The sequence below is a fragment of the Oreochromis niloticus genome, linkage group LG14, assembly GCF_001858045.2.
Source record: "Oreochromis niloticus isolate F11D_XX linkage group LG14, O_niloticus_UMD_NMBU, whole genome shotgun sequence".
Lineage (NCBI taxonomy): Eukaryota > Metazoa > Chordata > Actinopteri > Cichliformes > Cichlidae > Oreochromis > Oreochromis niloticus.
The window spans coordinates 7,480,585-7,504,003 of record NC_031979.2 but is presented as its reverse complement, the minus strand read 5'-3'; the positions used below and the strand labels follow the sequence as shown (position 1 = coordinate 7,504,003).

The 23,419-nt window shown below is 40.7% G+C and overlaps 1 protein-coding gene across 1 annotated transcript in view; it reads left to right on the top strand.

The window, feature by feature from the left end:
* LOC100697909 (calsyntenin-2) overlaps positions 1–23,216 on the top strand; it is a 309,840-nt gene extending 286,624 nt beyond the window's left edge. Inside the window, exons 12-17 of the mRNA XM_005461707.3 lie at positions 5,505–5,716; positions 11,192–11,362; positions 11,456–11,601; positions 13,978–14,101; positions 19,976–20,160; positions 20,485–23,216. Coding sequence (XP_005461764.1) covers positions 5,505–5,716; positions 11,192–11,362; positions 11,456–11,601; positions 13,978–14,101; positions 19,976–20,160; positions 20,485–20,697 — 1,051 coding nt within the window. The 3' untranslated portion in view covers positions 20,698–23,216. The remainder of the gene's footprint in view (positions 1–5,504; positions 5,717–11,191; positions 11,363–11,455; positions 11,602–13,977; positions 14,102–19,975; positions 20,161–20,484) is intronic.
* Positions 23,217–23,419: the final 203 nt, after the last annotated feature.

Genomic DNA, 23,419 nt, shown 5'->3' with positions numbered 1-23,419 from the left:
TGTTAGATAGAAAGCACATAAATATAGAAAAAAGTGAATGGGTGAATGAGGCATGTTGTAGGCATGTGTTTAATGTGTAATTTGTGATCTTTCAGGTTTCCTCCTGCACCAGACACACTGGGCACTGGTCACTTTGTTAGCTGTTCAACTGCTCATTTAGAGAAATATCTAATCAGCCTATCACACGGCAGCAACTACGTGCATGTAGACATGGACAAGGACACCGTAGGTGACACTCCTTTTCTGCTAAAAACAGGAACCCGAGGCTACAGTTCACACAAACTGGACAATAGAAGACTGGAAAAACGTTGTCTGGTCTGCTGCTGCAATATTAGGACAGTCTTCGAGCTGTGAGGCAAGATGGTCAGAATTTGGTGTAAACAATATGAAAGCATGGAGCCATCCTGACTTGTGTCAATGGTTCAGGCTGGTGTGGGGGATATGAATACAGTTGAGAAGCATTTAAATATCACAGCCTACCTGAATACTGCTGCTGACCACTTGGTCAGTGGTCACGACGTAACTGTCTACTGATGGCTGCTCCCAGCATGGTAATGTGTCATAAATGGACAAGCCAGTCCGTTTATGATCAGGTTAAGATTTAATTCAATACTCTATATGGTCTTTTCTGCATTATATTTATGATTTGTTAGTTTAAACATGTTTGCTTAAAGTTGACTCTTCTTACAGAAGAACACCTCTATTGACAAAATAAGAAATGTAAGGGGGCTTTGCTCATAACCTTTAGTTCGTGACTGATATTGACTGACCTCAGTTTTTCTCCTAGACTGCTTAATGGTCAGCCTGTGGCTATAAGTCTCTTTGTAAGCCATTGTGAGTTTCCAGCAGTAAATCCTTGTGTACAGTCTAGCTGATAACACGGGCGATTTCACAGACTCGGTTACACTGGGAGGCTGAAACATGGCCAGCTGCCACGACGTGTCCGCGAGTGCTGGAACAAACTCCAGTTTTGACTGATGCGGAAAGTATCGCTCTTCACATAATAAACAGAGATGATAATTGATTCCTCCAAATGCATTTAAATTTGTTTTGTGCTGACACCTAATAACTGCAATTACTCCAAGCATCTTGCAAATAAAAGTATCCAGTGCTAATCTTTGCAACAGCCCTTTTAAGCTCCCTTGTCATATTTCTTTATAATTAAGTTGGCGTGGCTCCAGTTGCTGTTTGTGTGAGTGTGTGTGTGTTTATGTGTGTGTGTGTGCGCGTGTGTGTGTGTGTGTTTTGCAGGCCCACGCAGCAGCCGACTTCCCGCATCACTGAGTTTGTATCTCCCACTGCTCACAACAATGGCTTGGTGCCCAAGCTGCAAGCAGGCACACAGACACACAACAGCAGCCATAACCATAGGAAAGAAAGGGAGAGATTACACAATGCCCCGAAACCTGTTTTTGTCCCAAACCGTGGCCTCATGCCCCTGACTACAGAGGATTAGAGACTGCAGTCAGGTTTTTCTCTGCTGTTAGGCAAAGTTTAAGAGGGTTTTTTTCTCTTTTGTTTCAGTCTTTTGTGTCAAGAAAGTGAAAATGAATTTGCTCCTTTTTTTTAAATGATAGCGCTACACTCAAGACTTTTGAAAATGTATCCGTGTGATTTTGACAATTCAGCTAATATATCAGCTAATAGGTATGTTACATGTTATATTTGTCATAAATTAAAGAAAAACTCACATATGAGTTTAATTTAGTTCATTTCTGGTTTCTTCTACGTCAACATCCACACACACAGACTGTTAATTAGCAGGATGTTTTCTTGTTCTTATTCAGAATATGGCATAAAACGTGTGATTGCTCATAATTGATCTCAATTTTGAGCCGATTCACAACAACAATCACCAGTATGAGCTTCATACAGGTCTTTGAAAGGTGAAGACCTTGCAATATTAGAGAAAGTCAACAAATTTTGGTGGCACAACTTCACCTACTTCCAAGGTGCATGGAGAAGACAAAGATCTGATGATGTGAAGATTACTGCAACACTTAAAGAATCAGGGAACAACTTTATTGGGTGACCACATGCGTTCACACGTTGGTCACCCAATAAAATTGGTACATTTGGTTAGATGATGTAACCATTATATTCACTTTAAAATCCAGTGTGTAATTCTGATTTCTTATTGCTGTCTCCACACTCTCTTGGTGGGTGAAAGCAATAGCATTAATGAACTTAAATGACTCTATATAATATATATATATATAATATTTATATGTAAAATGTTGTGGCTGTTAATGAAATAAGTTAATGATATAACTTAATTTAATTAGCAGTTCTGCAAAGTCATAAAATAGAATTGCTCGGCTTAATAAGCAAATTAAAGGAGTGTGTTAAACACATAAAATAAAAGTACAATAACGATGGTTACACAACTACCAGTGGACATTTTTCTTAAGAATGACAACTTTACATTTATGTATCTTCATCTCAGAGTGTAAATAATTATTTATTTTGATATATTTGTTTAACCAGTTGACCCTGATATGATGTTTACAAGAGCATGTAGGTACGGTATTTAATTAGCCATTTCGTGTTCATTAAAAGCTACTTGTAAAGCAGGCTGATTAATCATAAAGTCGACATGACGGGCCTGTCGTGCACATGCAGTAAAAACCCTTAAAGGGCATTTTCTGCATCAACATCGACAACATCACTAATACCTGACGTGTGTTATTGTTCTAGCAAATACTTTAAAGAAAACTTTTTGCTTTTTGCACGCTTTTCTTTGGCAAATCTGCCGTCTCCTTTCAGCTTTTCTAATGCTAATCACAAACAATTCTAACCTAGCTGTAGGTGACCCAGCATATACAGATTCATCAAATACATTCAAGCATTGCGGCATCATTTACATGAGAATGTAGCTGAGAAAATAGAGGCTGCATAACAGCTGAAATCGTATAGCCCAGACTTCCAATCTAGGAAAAAAAAAAAGTTATGAATTCTCATAGCCGGTTACAGAGCCGCAGCAGGGAGACAAGGCAATGATGTCCCTCCCACTGACAGATGTTTGTGTGCTTGAAAGGCCTTCGGTGAAATGTAAAAACAAAAATCTGGCTTGTTTGCTCAGCTTTCAGTGCTTCTACTACCTCTCCTTCCCCCGCAATGCTCAATCCTCCGCCTCGACACAGCCTCAGCCCGTCCCAGCCTTTTCTCAGTTTAATAACTCATGCGTTCCGTGTGATCTGCAAACTTCGCTCTGTTTATCAAATAATGCAATAGAAGGGCTGCGCGTCAGATGCCTGCCCTCATTTGTGTGAACATGTGTGGGTGAATATGGCAGATCTGTGTGTGTGCTGGTTACTCTCTCTCTCTCTCTGCGTGACTGTATTGTGAGCTCTCAGCTATCGAGCTCGAATCCAAGCCTGTGCATTGAATGTTGCCAGTGGACGCTGGGCATTTAAAGGCATGCTATCACACGCAGACAGGCGGCCATGCACGAGTGAAAACGCAGCAGGCACACTGCTGCAGGTCTGTGTCTGCTGCCTAAGCACTGACAGGATGGAGCGGTTTGCCTCTTTAATAACTGCACGCACTGTGGTCTGGGTTTGAACCACACAGCTGTGGTTTGAGTACCGCTAAGAGGGCTTGATGCCGTCGATAAGCTTTATTAGTTGCTGTAAAGTTCCAGTTTTACATTGTGACGCTGCATAGGTGTATGCCAGTTTGTCTGAGGGCCAAAATGTTTCCTGTTACACTTTGGTGCTGTGTATCAGCTAGATAGTCCTTATAGAGCAGCAGTCCCCAACCCGTGGGCCACAGACCTGTACCGGTCCGTGAGTCGTTTGGTACCAGGCCACAAGAGTTGAGGCTCGGGTGTGAAATTGATGGTTCTCAGGATTTTTTATCGGTTTTTAACGTTAGCTCGGTTTCCCTGGGTCTTTTCTCGTGTTTTATGAATAAATATTCTTTTTTTGGTATCGGTACTGGTTTTATTTTGTTGTATTTATCCGCAACACCTTAAAAATATTGTTGGACATCAACCGGTCCGTGGTGCAAAAAAGGTTGGGGACCGCTGTTATAGAGTATGTGGCTTACTCTCAGTGACCTACTCCTTAGGATTTAAACATCTTGACTGAAATAAGGACAAGCGTCAACATTTAAAAAGGGCAAAATACAGTCACACACTGCTGATAGGTAACTTTAACATCTACAGAAGACTGTGGTCAGTGGTTCCTATGCAGCACTTTTCTGCTCTGCTACTTTAAAGCACGAATAATTCCCACACATTCATACAAGCACATCTTTCTGTTTAACACTCACAACCATTCACACTCTGATGAACACATCAGGAGCAACTCCAGGTTCAGTATCTTGCTCAAAGACTCTTTGGCATGTAGACTGGAGCAGCCAGGGATCGAACCGCCAACTTTCTAATTAGTAGACGACCTGCTCTACCCCATGAAAAGTTACCCCCCAGTGTCACAGTAGCATTATTATCATGGTATGTGTCCACACGATCTGTCATTTCTCCATTTCCATGAACTATTTGTCAAATCAGCCATTTGTTGGATTCTGGTATAGTTGTATTACCTGCTCCTCATTAGCATAAAGATGAGGTCTAGGTTACTTTGTGCAAATCGGGGCATCTGGCGTGATGTATGACGCTTTGGAAACTTCTGAAAATCGATTAAAATGGTCTGCATTTAGCTAAAATGAGAGAGGATTGAGCAGATGCTTCAAAAATACATGTCACTGGACTATGTTTGATCCAAAAGAAGGCTTGTGTTTCAGCCCTGAGTGTTTGCACACTTGTGTGAGGCTGGAGGAGCAGGGCAGCACCCATTAGTCATCATCACCGTCATCATCGTCACTGTCCAGTGTCTCGTCCGGCCAGCGTCAGGTTTGTATTTATAGGAAAATACGGATAATTTTATTTGAACGTTTGACATGTTTTTTTGTTTTCTTAACCAGAACGTCTCGTCGTTGTGGAGGAATTACATTAAATGACATTAAATTGTGTGGATGGATTGATTGGATTGAAGATAATTGCTCTTTTTAAATAGAAATGTTTAGTCACAGGTGTTCAGTATTCAGAAGTGTGATCAAAGGCTTGTGTGGGCTGCAGAACACACATTTACATTTATTATAGCACGAGTATAGCTCAGTATTTCCTGCATTATTTGTATACTTTTGTACTGTTTTCTTATGCTCCAATAAATGCTTATCTACTCTGCCATCAGAGTACAAGATACTTTCCCTCATTACATGAAATAAAAATTAAAACAGAGCTTTAAAAAGTTCATCAGCAATTATCCCATACCTGCAAATCTCTGTAACCATGCTCACCACATGGAGTCTTCACTCTGACGTCTTCAGCTGTGTGGAGTTTCTAAATCTGATCTGTATCGTATAGCGGTCTCTCCACAAAATCTGAGTAACAAAACAGCATCTTTACACTACAGCTAAACAGAGCGATGCAGTAAAACACCACACTAATTCCAGCTTGAGTTGGCACAGTCTCTCTCACTCTTCTGCCTCTCTGCGTCCAGGTGTTTTGGTGAAGACACGTGTATTACCATCCCAGATATTGATGCAGTGGTGATGGTGCTTCAGCCCAGTGAACCCAGGATCACAATCAGCGGAGTGGAGAGACTGAGCCATCCAGCCTCAGACTTCAGAGCATCAGGAGGGATTGTTCTGTTCCAGGACCTCCACATCATCAGCACAGTCACCAGGGCAGACACCGCTGCACATCACACAGGTAAGACACTTATCCCAGTATGGCAAGTGTGGAAAACAATTGACCACACGGGCAGCAGCGGGTGGAGAGCCAGTGAGGGGGTTACCCCTAAGGCTGAAATCAGGAGGTGGAGGTGGACTAGATCATTTCATACTCGGGGAAGAGGAAAGGAAAGCCCTAATTTAGTATCATGATTGTTTGTTTTGTTTTTTGCATGTGTAGGCTCATATTAGCATTTTTTATGGCTACATGTCACTTTCTGGTCATTTTAAATAATGCTCTCAACAATAAGTTTACACACCAGAAAGTGCAAATTTGAGTACACTTCACAAAGTGGGATATGCACTCCTTCCCACAGGTAGAAATCTGTCTCAGCTAAATATTTTAGCTTTTTTTTCATATTCATAATATGTTCACTCATTCATGAAGTTTCATAGCCTATTCAGCGCCAACTGTCTTGCAAAACAAACCTTCAGAGAAAGCTGAAACATTTCACGATGCCTCGTGAGAGTGTGAACAAGCAGCAACGAGTTCTTCTTTCATCTGCTACATCTGCGCACAATACAAACTCCAGGGAACAAAAGATGGGCTTTTACTCCCACACTGGGAAGTTGTCTAACGTGTACAGGGTACAATAAAACTTCAATAAAACTGCTGCTTTAACTCCATATGACTGACAACATCTCCAAAAAATGTGAATGAAGGTTTATATAAACCTACACATGCATTGTGTGACTGTAGCAGATTTTGAAGTAGTATTCACGCTGTTTGTTCGCAGACTGTTAACTCTTTTGGAAGTCCTGCAATTAAATACTCAAGCTGAAAATATAATTTAATTATCTCATTTTAATCAAACACAATATTAGTCTACCAAGTCAATCAGACACAGTCCGAGAGATCAGATGGTGTCAGCACATCAGATACCTTTTTAAAATTTAAGCAGCTTCAGCTTGCCTGCAGTTAGCACACATCTGCAAGCCACTTAGCAACCCATCCCCAATTTTCATGGAGTTTCAGTCATACCTGTTGTCACTGGCACCTGGTATGTTCTGTGCTGGGGTTTGCTACTACTCCAGTTTTTCATGTATGCACATTGGAAGGTGTGAAGGTCCCAAAACAAAGTCATCAATCAGATCAATCAAAATCAAATCAATCGATCAATCAAAACTGAGCACTGATCTACAATGAAAGCCCTTCAACCACACCTCACTCACCTAAGCTTGCAGTTGAGAACTGGTACCACGTTGTCCAATCCACTGCAGTAGCAATGAATGATTCTTTGCTGGTTTGTTCCTTTGTAAAACAATGACGTCAAGCTTGTGGCAGTTTAGCTCTGAGTAACTTACAAGCTCTTTACCTCTCTGTTTCTATGCTGACTCAGAGATAATAAAACATAGTAAAATAGTAGAAGTGTGAATCAGTAAAATACATGTAATCAGAATTTCCAAAGGCATTAGTGAAATCTTATCAATATCCACACCTACTGTCACACCAGCTGTTAGGTAAGGAGGGGGAAGGAATGGTTAAATGTGTCTTTTTTCCTCAACTTCCATTTTGTTGGATGTATTCATGTCCATGCACCCAAGCCTTAAAGTGATATTATAATGATCAGAGATATGTATGACTATAGCTGTGTCCCAACTCCTAGGCCGTATCCTTCGAAGGATTCGGCCTTCGTGGTCTACGTGGGCCGGGTCCTTTGAAAACCAAGAAGGCCGGAAGTGCGAGGCTGTTTAATGGGACGGTCTAGCCTTCAGATTTGCATCACCAGCTGTCTCGGTGGAGTTTAATAAACTCAGCCGTCTGCTCCTTGCTCCCTAAAATATAACAGGACACTGGAGTAAATTCTACCATCTCACACTTCTTTTTAATCAGTTTTCTGTTTGATGTTTATTCAGCTGTGTGAAAACTGTAACTTTAATCTCAGCCAAACTGATTTACTGAGGAACAAATAAAACACTGAAAAAAAACAAACAATAACATTTTTAAGTTATCTAAGTGACTTATATATCATGTTTAACCTGAGTAAACTGCAGGGAGTTTGAAAATGATGTGCCGGGAGTCCGGTGCTCTCACCAGCTCTAGTGAGCCTTGAACCCCCGGCTAGCTATCGAGCGGGTGGGTAACAGACGTCTCCGAAAACGTCGGAGCATTTTTGCAAATATGTGATGTCTTGATAAATCGAGCAGATATTTGAAGTTTACACAGCTACATTCTCGCCTGAAAATATCTTTCTATCTATAAGTTTATTTTGTGACCCAGTAAGAGTAATATGGTTAATATCAAAACTAAGTAACTACCACCATTGTTGGGAACTGGAATTGGCTGAGCCACGCTATGAATTCTGGGATCGGTTGGGCCATGAAGGATACACCTGACCTATCCTTCAAATTCAGGAAAATGAAGGACACATTTGTCTGCCGCATTTGGAGAGGCCTTTGATTTGGGGCAGCCTTCGTCACCTGGCTGTGACATAATCAGCCTTCAAATGCGGCCTCCAAAGGATGCGGCCAAGGAATTGGGACACAGCTTGTACATCTACATGTACCCTGCCTCCTACTTAACAGGTGGGCCAGCTTTATTGAAACTTTGCAAAAACCTCTTCAAACATATAGCGACTAATAACAAAAAAGGGATTCATTATAAATCCCAATTTTTTTTTGATTTTTGTATATATTTTGTTCATTTCATCATCCTTCTGTGAATGCGATGTTACGTTCTCCGTTTGTGCTTCACGCATCACGTTCATCGTACATCAGGCGTACGTAACTTCATGATCACCAGCATCCCAGACTGAATTTGACTCACCGCTAAATACGAAATGAAGAGTTCAAAATAAAGTCCTTAAATATCGCAGATTCATAGCTTAACAGACAGCAGTTTAGTTTGGTAAAGCTGAAGACTTTTTTGACGACCATCAGGACTGCATGGATCCTCCAACAAACGCTGCTAAACTGCATCTAAAACTTCATTTTTCATGTTTTGCAGTAGATTATAATTATAAATACTCATTAGACTTTTTAGAAACAAACGAGAAAAAAAAGAAAAGGTACCGTACCAAAAACAAATCAAATTTAACATTGTAACACCATAACACTCCCTCAAAGCCTTTTCCCACTAAGGGTCTAAGTGACAGCCTTTTCAAATCACCTTGCCAATATGTTGAGTCAAATGCCCGCACAGTCCTTCCCTGTGCACACAGGTTTGTAGGTATACCTTTTACTATCTTAGCCTATGCAAACGGCCTCCTGCTGAGTAAGGCCTATACCTACCAGAGGACTGATTCGCTAGGTTACGCTGTCTTGCCCGACCGCAAATGAGTATGACATTTAAATCCCGAAGGCTTTGGTCTCATCCAACGATCTGGCCACCGAGGCAGGAACCGTCTGGCTCGGCCCCAGGCCCTGCCGTTGGCAGCCAATTAGGAGCAGATAAGCAGAGCGAGAGGAAGGTTTTAGCCCACCATTGTGCGTAATTCGGGACAGGAAGACGAGCAGAAAGCGGTGTCCCTTTCAGGAGTTGTTGGAGCTCTTTCAGCTGGTGAAGGAGATATTGTGGCTGGGGGCGAAGAGATTAGCTGGAAGCCACAGAAAGACATGGAAGAGGAAAAAAAGGAGGACAGATGGGAAGATGTGAGGGAGAGGGCGTCACGATGAAGTTCTATAATGAGCAGATTTTGTATTCTCTCAAGGCTTAAAGGATTCAAGATAAATCACATATTTCTTTTTCGGGGCATGCAATAGGTTTCTTTTGGACCCTGCTAATCACCCCCTCGCCCTCTTCCTTGCTTTGTCTTTCTGTCATTCATTTGTCTTTTTATTAAGCCTGCTCAGCACTGCCTCGTTTCTCTCTCTCTCTCTCATATTCCAGTATCTTTTCCGGGCTTATTCAGATTCTTTTATTTAAAGGCAAGGTCATCACTTCTTTCTTTAACTTGGTTTTGACCCATCTGCTTTTAACAGTCATCGTTTTTTCTCTTCTTTTCTGCTTTGATCCAGAGTTTTCTTTAGTTTTAATTTCTTTACTCATTCAGCACGCAGTGGTTGTCCCCTGTCTCTTTATCTTCTTTCTCTTTTTTGCATTCTCTCTGGCTTCTGCTCTTGTTTTTCATCTCAGCCCAGACCAGGTCTAAGGTCAGAATTGGCTGCATCACCACACTGTTCAAAATGAGTGTGTGTACTCATATATTACTCTCTCATTTCCAGTCAATTCAGTAACCACAGACTGCATATAAAAGCCAGACATATCCACCCTGACATGATGGGTTTGTTTGGGAAGTCATTCTTAATAATCTTCAGTTTGGTATTTTCATTAGTTCTTTTTTAAACCATGATCATATTTAGGTGAGTGTAGATTTTGGAACCTGGTGTCAGCTTGTTAACTCAGTTAGTAAACTGCATCAATAATTCACTGGGTTTTTAAATAAGATGCAACAAAAGGTAATCAGCATTTTATTTTGGGGCGGGGTCTGTTTGGATGGACCCGCCTTTGGAGCCAGCTACAAGTGGGTATTTAATGAATGCAGTCTGAGGAGCTACAGTTTCCCATAAGAGGAGATCTCAACCTGAAACCTGAAACAATAGTCTAAAATAGGGTTAAATACTTGTATGATGAACTAAAGAGCACTTTTAAGAAAAAAAATTATTCATGCACAAAAAGCATACATATATTTACTTCTAGGACCCAACTTTTCTTTCTCCGTTTTCTCACTTTCCTACCTTTTCTCTACTGCGTCAGTCTCCCCACAAACACAGACACACAATATACAGTGTCTGTCCTTCTCAACTGGGGAGCTGTTAAATGGGCATAGCTGGTTTCCTCCCTTGGGAATCTACAGCGAGGGAGAAAGCTGGGTAGCAGCTGAGAGGTGGAGGCTAGTGCTTAGCAGACTGTCAAAGAGCCCCAGCAGCCACCCAGAAATGCTGTGATGGGAGCTGTCTGCAGGAACATGGTACCACAGCAGCTCACAGCGCTGACTGTGTTCAGAGAGTTCATGGGTAATTGGAGCCTGGGAGTGGGAGTAGGAGTAGGTGTTGTGTCCTGTGCTGTTCGAATTATGGTTCTTCAAAGCGTGCGCCGTTTTCTTCCACACACATTTTTTGGCATGGCAGCAGCAATTAGACTGCTGAAATGTGACAATTAACAGTACATTCATTCACGCTGGCCGTGTTTGGCACCGCGTATTTGATTATTAGTTTGGATCATTCGGTGAGATTAGAACAAAGGAAGCTGAGCTAAAGTAACCAGCTGAGAAGCAGGAATGAAAAAGAGCTGCAGTGGAGCTCATTAGCAGTAACAGCATATTCGGAACTAAAAATAGAAATTGACCTCAAACACTAAGTTATAATGCCAACGCTATCTTCGGCTAGTAGAACACAGGATGGAGTGAGCTGAAGGCAAACTGATGCTGATCTTCTCTAGTTGCCCTCTGGGATGAGCATCAGAGAAGGCAAATTATAGCAAATTGCATGTGTGTGTGTGTGTCTATGTGTGTAGCACATCGACCTGGAGTGATGGAGGAGATCATTCATAACTTAGACTACTGTGATGTCCTGGTGCTCGGGGAGGAGCTGAGCCCAGAACACGAATCTCTCCAACTGCAACGAAGCGCTCTGCTTGGAAAACACCTTGATGCAACCAACTCCACCTCTGGCATGTCCATATACGGTAGGTTACTGATGCCTTTTTAGCTGGTTCCCATCTACCACTACTACATATACTAGCTGGACAAACCTGTGCTGTCTCTGTCTCCTTCCACAGGTGTGGACTCCATGTCCAACTATGAGCAGGTGATCCGAGAGGTGCGCTACTACAACTGGCGTCCCGGGCAGCTAACAGAGAGGCGTTTTCGCCTCACCTGTTCAGAGCTCAACGGACGCTACACCAGCAATGAGTTCAGCCTTGAGGTCAGTGTGAATCACATACAGGATCCTCTTTATATTAAGCTGTATCCTTTATTTATATCAAATATGATATAAATAAGCTGTATTTATATCAAATATGATATAAATAAGCTGTATTTATATCATATTTGGCCTCTCAGTTCATCCTCTGTCTTATTCAAGCAGTTCTTCTTCTTCTCTCCCTTTAACATATTGTAGCTTTCTCCTGATTGGCTGCCACTTGCAAACAGAAGGTTTAGAACAGCAGGAGCTGGGTGCCTGAGATAGCCATGTTAATTGTATCCATTACATGGTCTAGATGCCAGGTCTCTCTTGGAAATTAGATTTTTAATCTCAATTCGATTCTTACCTGGATAAATAAAGGACTAATTAAAAAAACTAAATCCCCACTTTTGTCAGTTCACAGATCTGAGAGTAGAAAAGTACTCTTCAAAAGCGAGGACTAAAGGATTACTTGCATACATTACATTCACGTCATTATGTGGAAGTTTGAACGTCTAACAAGAGTAGCCATCATTAAAAGTATACATAGAAAATAAGGAAAACCATAATGGATTATTTTAAAATTTGTGTAGTTAATTCACCTGTTGACCATTCTAGAAAAAACCTTACGGGAGCATTGTTCCTGTTCACTAATATAGAGATTCCCAAAATATGGACCAGGGAATCTCTGCTTTAGTGAAGGTACTGCAGGTGGGTCACGCGATAACATAAATTCAACATAACATAAATTTAGCTTGAGATTACGAGTATGTACAATTACATATTTATTTATAAACATTTATTTATTTATATAAAAAGTGAATTAAAACTGGATTTAATTAATAGGAGGTGGTTAGTTTGTGAATTTACTGCTCTTGTACTGACGTTTGTGTACCATCAGCCCTGTATATGACTGGAAAGCATTAACAGTTTACAGCCAACAGCCTGTGCTGTTTATTTATTTTGAATAAAATGGAAATGCATCACTTTCTTGTGTATTTTAATTAGAATGAAGATTTAAGGTTGGGTAGGCCCCATGAGATTTTCAGTTTTTTAAGTGTGTCGCGGCACTCTGGGACTTTGGGAATGTGTTGAGTATAGCTGAAACAATTTGTTTAGGCAGAAATTGAATCTCCAGTTAGTTTGATAATCACCTGATAATTTTGTTATACATTATAATCCCTTTTCATATGAACCTTCCATGTTTCCTATCCATGTGGCGGTCAAGGCTCTATTGATCATGGTAGCTGCATCAACATACTGTCTTCTGCCACACATTTATGCCTACAGTGGAGGGAGAAACTATAAAGTTTGGGTGACCAGTGTAGCCACGTTTGCCATTTTTTAATCGGATTAAATACCAAACATTAACGAGTTCCTGCAGTCCAGATGTAAGGACTTTCTTCTGTTCTTCATCAAATGACAGTTTAATTTGTTGTTACACAACTGTGTGAAAATTTGCATTCAGTTTTTATGATGTAAAGACAATGACTAGTTCATTAATCAAAGCAAACTGTATGACTGACAATTAAAACATTGATAGTTGCAACCCTGCTGACAGTGGGATTGTTAAAATGGATATTTTAAGTGTATGAAAAATTGTTTTTAATGGGCTGGACTATAATTATTCAGGTTAATGCATTTATGCCCAGTACTTTTAATTTTACTCAGCCCGCCCACTCCCAGACAAGGACGCATGCTTCAAGTATTTCTAAAAGGCAATGTAAGAAGATGTAACTGACAAGCAGCTTGAATAAAACAGATGTACATTGTGCTCAAAAATCATTAATATCATTAAGTGCCACTAGAGATCGTGTTGCTTTTTACTACCAAGTGAAGCAAAGTGCTTGAACTGGCAAAGTGACTGAGCTGACTCAGCTCAGGTCTCCACTTTAACTTTCAGGGCGAATTTAAAAAAGAACCTCGACAAGCCTTCCAGCTGTGCCACTTCAGCCTCTTAGCAGCAAAATACCCTCTAAAATACCCAGACTGTAAAAGAGTTAAACATGCTAAACACTGGAGCAGCCTAGCTGCTCATGTCTAAAGAGGCCTCAGTGCAACTTTGAACGCTAAAGTCAGAGGAGGCCTCTCATTAACAGACACACTCACACACACACACCTGTTCTTTGTGCATCTATCCCTGCTCTGATAAAGGTTTGACTTATTGATCCATCCCTGATGTTCACACTCAAGTGATGATTTGGTTCTATCTCCTAAAATATCCTTGCATAAATTTGCTTCCACATTTATTCCATTTTCATTTTCATTTTTGACGGACTATAATATCAGTCATTAGAGTTGAGGCTTTTTTTGGTTGTGCAGGTAAACGTTGAATGTTTATTTTGATCGCCGTACTTTCTAAAATCATCGCTCCTGCTTCATGTGTCCTCAACCAAGGTGAGCATCCTGCACAGCGGAGAAGCGCGGGAACACGTCAATCACGTGGTAGCCCCACCTCCGTACATGCAGGTGGTCCACCATCCGTCCATGATCCAGGATCTGTACCCCGTCCACAGCTCGGGTAAGAAAAAAGCAACTGGGGTGGATTGTTTACATTTTTTTTTTATGTCACCTTCAGCCAGGATAGATTATGATTATTAATACATCATTGGTGGGATAGACTGGAAAACTGTTTTTATTTTTAATGTAAACCAGACATTCCACTTGGAGTTATGGTGTCATTAGCATCAGAAACAAACTGCTAAAGCAATTCTAGACCAGTGAAAAACCTGAAACGGATTAAGGTAAAAAGCAAAAGGTCCAAAGTGAAAAAAAAATTTGGGTCACTAAAAACTGAAACATCTTATTTTATTACATGAAATCAGGTTGCCTAGCAACCACCTACCAGAGCATTTTTGTACCTATAACAACTTATAAAACCACCATTTTTATTTCATACCAGTAACATCTCATTTGTATATAAAAAATCTGAATTATGCATGTTATATATCAATCCTATCATGTTGCCGGGCAACCACCATCCAAATGCCCTGTTTTTACCTTTTATACACCTGTAAGACCTCATGAAAGCATCCTGTCATTTCGATTTCATGACAGTACCATCTCATTTATATCCACAAATGGTGCAACCAGGTAGCACCAGGCTAAAATGACATATAAACATCTCCAACCCATATTCTGCTTTTTTTTAATGTGATCAAGTATATTGATAAGTATACATTTGCCAACAGCACGGACAGACCAAACAGTACTGTAGCATGGGCATGTACCAGTAAACGAAATTTCATACCGAACAGGACTTGAAAGTAGCTGTAGAAGTAAATAAATCCCTGAAGATTATTGTAGCCAGCTGCTATAGGTTAAGCTGTTAGTTACAAAGCCCTCTGCATGCACAAATGCAATGTTTGAACAGACTGTGTTACTACACATTCTGAGTTATCACTCTATTGCAGGTATTAGTACTCTATAGTGAATAAAGGACAATTGAAGTCAGACTTTGTGGTTGTTATGGGGTTTATTCTAAAGCTACATAGAGTCAAAACATAAATAAGAACTAACTAGTATAGTCCTCGAGAGCAGCACGCTCCCCAGACTCAAACCCATGAAGCTGGTTAAGATAATATAAGGGTGAAAGCAAAGCAACCTACATGAGCAGTACATCTGTGAGAGCTTCTGCAACAGTAGCTGTATGAACTTTCCAAAAAAAATCCAAGTACTGTGCAAATGTCTTGAGCCGCCCCTTCCTTTTGTAATTTTTTTTTTAAATGAAAATGGGAAATAGGTTAATTGAAACATATGCAGATAAACATAAATGGAAATAGAAAATACAAGGCAATAACAGTTTGTACAGTACTAACAAGCTTGTAAGTCAAGATTTGAATTCTCTTAGGTAAGCTATCTTTCAGATTCGTTAAGCAGCCTGCTTCTTGAAAGACATTCAAAGCTCTCCAATGGATGTTTGCTGCCTTTTGTTCTGTTCTCTGTCAAGATGATCCCACACAGCTTCGATAATATTGAGGTTTAACACTCCTGGAACAAAAGCTCAAAAGAAAGGTGGAGTGGCTAAATGGGTCATGTGGTGAGTACCTGTGAATGCAGGTATGTGGTGGAGATGTTTAAAAGAAAGAAAACGAAGCAAAACCAAACAAATCAGCCTGTTTTAACAATAAGCTATGTGGCAACAGATGTGCTTCCTCTTAGGACCCACCTCTCACACCCTGCCTGTCTTCTACACAAAACAAGAAAAAGGAAGCGCAGACCAGGCAAAGTGGGCAGGGTTTCCGAAGTTTCCCCCTAATTGTGCAACAAATAGCAGAAGAAGAGAGAAACCCCTCAAACTCCAAGCTAAAAGGCACATCTCTTTCTTTGACAAAGACGAGCATTATCAGCCACTGTAGCTGGCACGCGTCGCAGCGCAGGAACTTCTTCAAATAGAGCTCCACACATTGATAGGGAAATTAGTCACTAAGAGACATTTTTAATTAAACTACCCTGCAGAAATAGTTTGGCATTAGTTACCCTGACTCCTGCCCTCATATTGCAGTGTTAATGACTGAAATATACCGCAGATCCTGCAGGGGGGGAGGCACAGAGCGCTGCTTAAATGATCTTACACACAAAGTGTTCATCGTGTGGGGTTTGCAGTAATACAAATTAGTATTTAGTATTTAGTAATGCAGTGAGTTTTAATTGGAAAAACGAACATACGAGTGGTGAAAGAAGTCAAAGAAGCAAGAAGGCTCTGAGTAAAGTTCATGAAATATTGTTTGACTGACAGTTGAGAGCAAAAACTTCCATTTTTGACAGTTGTCAAGTCATTTTGAGACATGAAAAAAAAGGAAATCAATAAAGGTAAAGCATTATAAACAAGGCAGAGCTACAAAGCTTAAAGTTATAATACAGAACTAAAAAGTATTAGGAGTCTTGGATTAGTTGCATACATGACTGCTCAGCTTAGAAAATGGGAAAATTCAAATGTGGAAAAAGTGTCGACGTAAACTTGACAAAATACTGCCTCTCAAAGGAAACCATGAGAGACGGAGGGTGAAATGCTGAGACTCAGACTCAGGAGCCTCTGCTGTGTCTGTGAAGAGTTTTTCTGTCAGCCATCCATCCCAGGGTAAACATGGCGAGATCCAAGGGAACGCTCCGTTCCGCTTTCTAGTTTGTTTATCGCGGCGCTCATCAGACTGCTGCTTTCCTACTCTGTGCCTCTCCGTGATTGAGGCCCTCCCAAATGATGCAGCAGGCTTCTTACCCTCCTCCTGAGCATATGAGTGATCTGAAGTTAAAAAAAAAAAACATGGAGAGGAGGAGAGACATTGGTCTTAATCTAACACATGAGATTTAATTATTCATCACACTCTAATGGATTCTACTTAGAGTCCTGGAGAGTTCAGTGGCCGATGCTGTTAACGGCTCAGAGAGTTGGAGGGTGCGTGTGAAAAGGAGGTCAGGGGAGCGCAGAGGGAGGTGGATGGTGGGCAATCGCCGAGCCATACGTGACAAATAAAATGTTTCAATACATTTTTACACCTGTGACGTGATTTTGTGTAACGTTTCAGACGGCCTGACGTATGTAGAGTATTAGCAAACGGCGGGATGTGTGTCACATGGTGTGCGTACAGACACACAAGTTACATGAAGGTTCAAGAAGATCAAAGCCCGTGGATTTAATGTGAAAATCTAGGAGCTAGAGCGAATCAAATGATCAATTGAAGAGTCCTCTGTGAGCCTCAACCTCGTTAAGCAAGCGAGCACGCACGCACACACGCACACACAGGAGGGACTCGTGGGGAGAGGGCAGGCGCAGAGATGTCGTGTTATTTCAGTAGGCTCGAGATCAGAGTGGATGAAATAAACATTTTAGTTCAAGAGAAATCCCTCGGTCTGTGTTGTGGGTATGGTACTAAAAGGGTCTATGATATAGCTGTGCAGTCATGTGCTGCATAGAGGCCAGATCTAAATGTGTTTAAAGCTGGGGGGGAGGGGGGCAGAGCCACTAAACACAGCCTAACAGTGCTAATATTAAATAATGCCTATATTTATATAGGTTTAGAATTGACATGAGGAGTAGGGGGAGCTGCAGGATGACAACTGAGTTTTTAAATTTTGTCTTATTGAAGTGTGTTTTCATGTTCTAACAATTCCCTTTTAAGCACAAAACCCACAATTTTAAACCGTATTTGTATGAATCCAAGCCAGCATATCAAATTTAACTGGAAATTTAAACAGCAAGCAACTAGCAATGCTTTCTTATGTGTAGTGGCAGCAAAGAGAAACGTTTCATATGTTGATCACATAGAGGAAAAATTGAATTGAATTAAAATTTTAATATTTCACCCACTTTTTCACCCAGTAAGTGACCATATTTAGGCTACAAGGTGTCATTGGCTAGTACCCCCATAAACTACTTGGGTCCAACACAGAGATCTGCTAATTAGATTGAACAGACTATCAAACTGTTTGACAAATTTCATGCACTAAAACTGGAGCACAAACTTCTTGCATGGTCTGTAGCGCACAGAATGTCCACTTATGTCCCATATTATTGAAGTGAAGAGGCATCAACAGCACAAACACAGTTCAGTGACTTGAATTAGCAGATGTGAGGGCTGGCAGAAAGCCGTCCAAACCTGTCAATCGATTGACTTTTTAAGGCTTTTTAAGACTTTTTAAGGCTTAAAAAAATCCAAACAGGTTAGTTATAAAAAAAAATAATAACCTGCCATAAAGTTTTCCTTCAGCCTGAACAGTCTTGCTGAAGTCAACAAGACAGTTCAGCTTGTAGACATGGTAACTTTATAAACAGTTTAACATGGGAGTCTGTAGAGACTCGCTCGTTTTTGGAGCCTGCCTCTAGTGGCCATTTAAAGCACTACAGTTTTTTGTCTCTTACCATGTTAGCTTTCTATCTTTTAGCCCTAGATGTTGTACTCTGTTTTCATTATACACTGCTGTACAAAATCTTTGTATTTTGCTAGGAAAAAACCTTTTGTTCTGTTCTCTATAAAGATGATCCCACATTGCTTAAATAATGTTGAGGTCCGGGCTCTGGGGAGGCCAGTCCATGACTGATAGTGTCACATTGTGTTTTTTCTATCCAGATATGCTTTTACTGCATTGCTAGTGTGTTTGAGATCACCGTGATGCTGAAAAGAAGCCAATGCCAAATGTACATTCCAGATGATATTGTATGGTGAATCAATATGTGACTGTCCCCAACACCTCCATCTGACATTGTGCTCCAAACAATGGCAGAGCCTCCACCATCTTTTTCAGATGGCTGTAAACGGTCAATGTTGGATCGTCCTAATCTGTATATATTGACAGCATTTTGGACCAAAATTTTCAAAGTTGGACTCATCAGGCCTGTTGCTACTGATTTTCAGTCCCGTTCTTGTGTAGCCTTTTCTCTTCTTTCCCTTCCTTAAGAATGGCTTCTTGACAGCCATCCTTCCACTGGGACCATTTCTCACGAGCCTTCAGTGAACAGTAGTTGAATCAGATGAAAGTCCAGATACGTCTCTCAGGTCCTGTGTCCTTTGTTGGATTTCTTCCTTTTCCATAAGGATATGACTTTCAGTACTAATCATCTGCTGCTGTAGTTTTTAAAGCCTGCCACTTATTTTGTCCTCTGCTTATCCAGTTTCCTCAAATTTTTTTAAGGACACACTGCACACCATGCCGAGATATGCCAAGTTTCCAGCTAATAGCTCTTTGGGAATCACACTGTGATAACTGTGTTATCTTTGTCAGTTTTCATAGATTCAGCTAAAGAAAAGTGACAAAATGCTGTCTTTTTGTAACAAGCTGCTAGTTACAAAGTGTCTAAAGATACGGTTTAAAATGAATGCTTTGCTAAGATGCTCTGGTAGGTGTAGACACACCATTGGTTTATTTATCCTTTGAGTCTGGTGCCTTTTGTATGCTTGAATGATTCATATGTCAGTGTTAAGTGGCTTAAAAAAAACAAGCCAAGATTTCTCTGAAAATGATCAGATGCAAGGACTGAAAAGGCCAACATCCAAAGAAAAACTTTGAAAGATCTACAGAAATCCTGGATAGCTGTTGCCTAAGACCACTAAAAAATTTACAATAACATTTGGCTCCTTTGGGTGGGATCTTGGGTTGTGTACTGATGCAGGCACAGATTAGTAATATGGTGAGATGCTACTTAAGTGCATTATAAGATGTCTGGAGCTTTCTCATCAAGGACTATAGTACAGTACCTTTCAAGGTCTGCAGCATTCAGTTGGGTGTTCTGGGTATTTTGTGCCCGTGGAAGTGAAAGAATAAACCGATTCAGTACATGCTGAAGATTTTCTGACCAAACAAATGATTATGCTGATTTCAATGTACAGGTTGACACACTGTTGTGCTTTGGCATTATTATAGTCATTAAATCTCTGATCCCCTTTCATTCCGTTCTCAGGTGTACCGAGTGCTGCCACCGTGGTAATAGTAATGTGTATCGCTGCCCTGGTGGTGGTTGTAGTGTTGGGCATTTACCGCATCCACCTGACCCACCAGCAGGAGGTGAAGTTGGCAGATGCGGCTAAAGAGGCTGACGTGACCTGGGACGAGTCTGCTCTGACGATCACAGTGAACCCCATGGAGGTAGGAGGGAGGGAAGTTCAGGAATTAAAAGGATGCTGTCAGGGAGGGAGCATAGGAGCTACCCACAGTGTACTGTGTGTAGTGGGCTACTATCCCATTTCTATTTAAGGATAGAAACAAGGGATTGATCCTATTACGCCACTATTGATCCAAATACCAATACCAGCATTTGTATCAATATTATCAATATTTGGATCGATCCGCCCATCTCTAATGTCTGCTTTGTATTAAACCAGTCAAAGGAAGAATTACTGACATTTCTTGTTTCTCGCTTACTGTCTGATGATTAAGTTTGTGAAACTTTGCAAATATTTCTTACCACAGAACTTGAAGGAGCCTCAAGCTGCAGAGGAGGAAGCCAGTGAGGAGGAGGAGGAGGAAGACGAAGAGGAGGAGGAGGAGGAAGACGATGACGAGGACGACATCACCAGCGCTGAGTCAGATGACAGCGAGGAGGAAATAGACGTCCAGCTACCCAGGATGCAACGCACGACCAAGAAAGGCCAAAATTGGGACAAAACAACAATATCCTATTGAAACATACACACATACATGCACTCACTCACTCACACACACACACACACACACACACACACTTTACAACACATCTATACTCAAATCACATGGCTGAAACAAAAAGACTATGATGTTGATGCTCTAAAAATAAGGTAATATCTCCCCCTACTGGAAGACAACACTTAACCACACACACACACACACACACACACACACACACACACACACACACACACACAGTGCAGTGATTTAACCTTAGCCTTGTCACAGAACCTCCTGTTTTATACAGCTGATAAGAGATAATATGACTCTAAAAGTGCTCCTCAATCAAATGACTTTCGTTGTTCTTAGACGAAGAGATCACCAAATTTAGTTCATTCCCAGAGAGATGTCCCATGAATTATCTCTCTCCCATTCCAATGCAGTCTTTAGTGAACTCGAGCTGTATGAGAAGCCTTTTGTCAGTGAAACCCTGCACCATGCATTCAGTTTGATGTGTCAAATTTCACAGTACGATTTCTGATGTCCCATATAAGAATCAAAATGCAAAACATCCTTTATTTAGGAAAAGTCAATTGCAAAAGTAAAAAAACAGACTATTTTTTGGTTTGTATACTTCATGTTATTTATCAGTCTTTATTCTGGCCTATGTGGCAAAGCCAGGTAATTTTACAGAAATAGCATATTTTAAATGGTACTCAAAAACAAATAGAACAAAAAAAAGGAAAAAAAAAGATGATCAATGTGCTGTCACAGACGTCATGTTGAACTAGCCGACAGGGTCTGTGTTCTGGGTTTTTGGGAAAGACAGAGGAGTCTCCTTGTACATTTTTATACGCTCCTTTCTTGTAAATACTGAGTATAGTAGGTGACCCCACCCCACTGAGTCAGCCCCACATTGTCTAACCAGAGACCTTCCTCTCCACCTGTACACAACACACCTCTTCATATGTATGTACACGCCCTAATCCCTTAGCCTGCAGGAGTCTTTCCAGAGCCGACCCCCAGATCCTCCGTGCGTGTTTTTAGCTCAGTGTTCAGATCATTCTGGCTAATGGCAAACTTGGGTTTGCTCTCACGGATGTGCCACTGCCTTTGAAATTGGTGGGTTATTTAAAGCTGCACTAGGTGAGATTTTTGTATTTAAAAAAAGAGAACATCCTCTCATTAAACAACAGCAGAAACTCAGTGAAAGAGAGTTTTGATTTGAAGTCAAAAATTCCAGCTGTAAAACAGTCCTTGGTGTGGAAGCTAGTTTAATGGAATGAAATGTTAGCCACTAGCTAACGATTTCAAAAAGGGAAAACTAAGCTAAAAGAGTAACAATAGTGTACTTGGACTTATAAGATGAATATAATACAAATCTAAATAAATTTAGATTGTCTGCTGGGTGTGTATTAGCACACCCATCAGCAATATCAATTGTGAGTTTCACATCTTGCAGAACTTATCGTGGTACAGCTTTTACTTGTTACCCATCAAACTACTTAGTAGCTCTGCTAAGGTATTGATCATGTTTGCTAGAAATTTCCCTTCAACAGTGACCAGGCCAATAAATGAGTCAAGCTCTCACATTATGCATTTAAAGACACTTTATTGTGGCCTAATGGCCTAAACTAGAAAACACAGCCTTCCTAGCTGGATTGCTAGTGTCTACAGAGACATCAGATACACATTAACTGCAACAAAATAAATAAAAAAATTGAAAATAGAAGAGGAACTTCTCCAAACTTCTAACTTTGAGAGAAACGCAGCATTAATGGAAGAAATTTAAGTCTGGAGACTGATGTCACATTACATAAATCCCACCTCATTAGCCAACCCTTGAGGCCGCCGGATTGTGAAGTCGCCTCGTGCAACTTTTAAGAGGACAGAGAGTGGAATGCATTTGGCAGTGTCACATTTTACGCGATCAGAAAACCCAGTTGTGTTTTTTTTCCCACTTTGAAATGAAGGGGCATTAATCACTGTAGCCATCCTCAATTCAGCTTGTCTGTAGTGTTTGGCAGCAAGAATCCACAAATGACCAATGAAATGATGTTTTTGTCACAAGAAAGCTTGTGCGCTATATGCCAGAAATCAATAAAAAAGTTCAGTTAAAGTCATAAACACTGGAAAATGTCCTCCTCTAACCTAGTGAGCCTTTGCCAGCTGTCCTGTGGGTATAACTGGGAGAACCTGTTGTATGTGTATACTGTAGCTCTACTGTATGTTCATCTAAAGATCTCATATGTTGTTTAAGAGTTTTCCTCATCTACTGTGACACCTGGTCTTGTGACATCACTTCCCTTCCTGCACACACCCCTCCTCCTCCCCCCTTGAAATCTTTGGTGGATTTTGCATCAGCCCTAATGTTGTCCTACATTTGTTTTAGAAGAGGACGGTGAAATTAACATCGAAACCTTGTATAATGTGTAAAAGTTTCTTTCTTTCTTTTTTTTTAGTTTTTTTTTCTCTGGACTCTTTGGTCTGTTTTCCTTTGGAATGGTCACTACAGCACTTTCTGTAAATTGGCCAATAAAAACTTGTTTTGGAATCTAGCTGTGGGGTCTGTATTTGTGTGACAGTGTGAGTGTTTCTGTGTAGCCAGTAATACATTTTGTGCAACAGCATCATCTTTGGAGCTCATAATCCTCTTGTGGAAACTGTATGTGAGCAATATCAATTGAATTATGCAAAAAGAACAGTTGTGTACTGTACTAAAAATTAACTTAAAAACTACTTAAAGGGACTTTTTGTAATC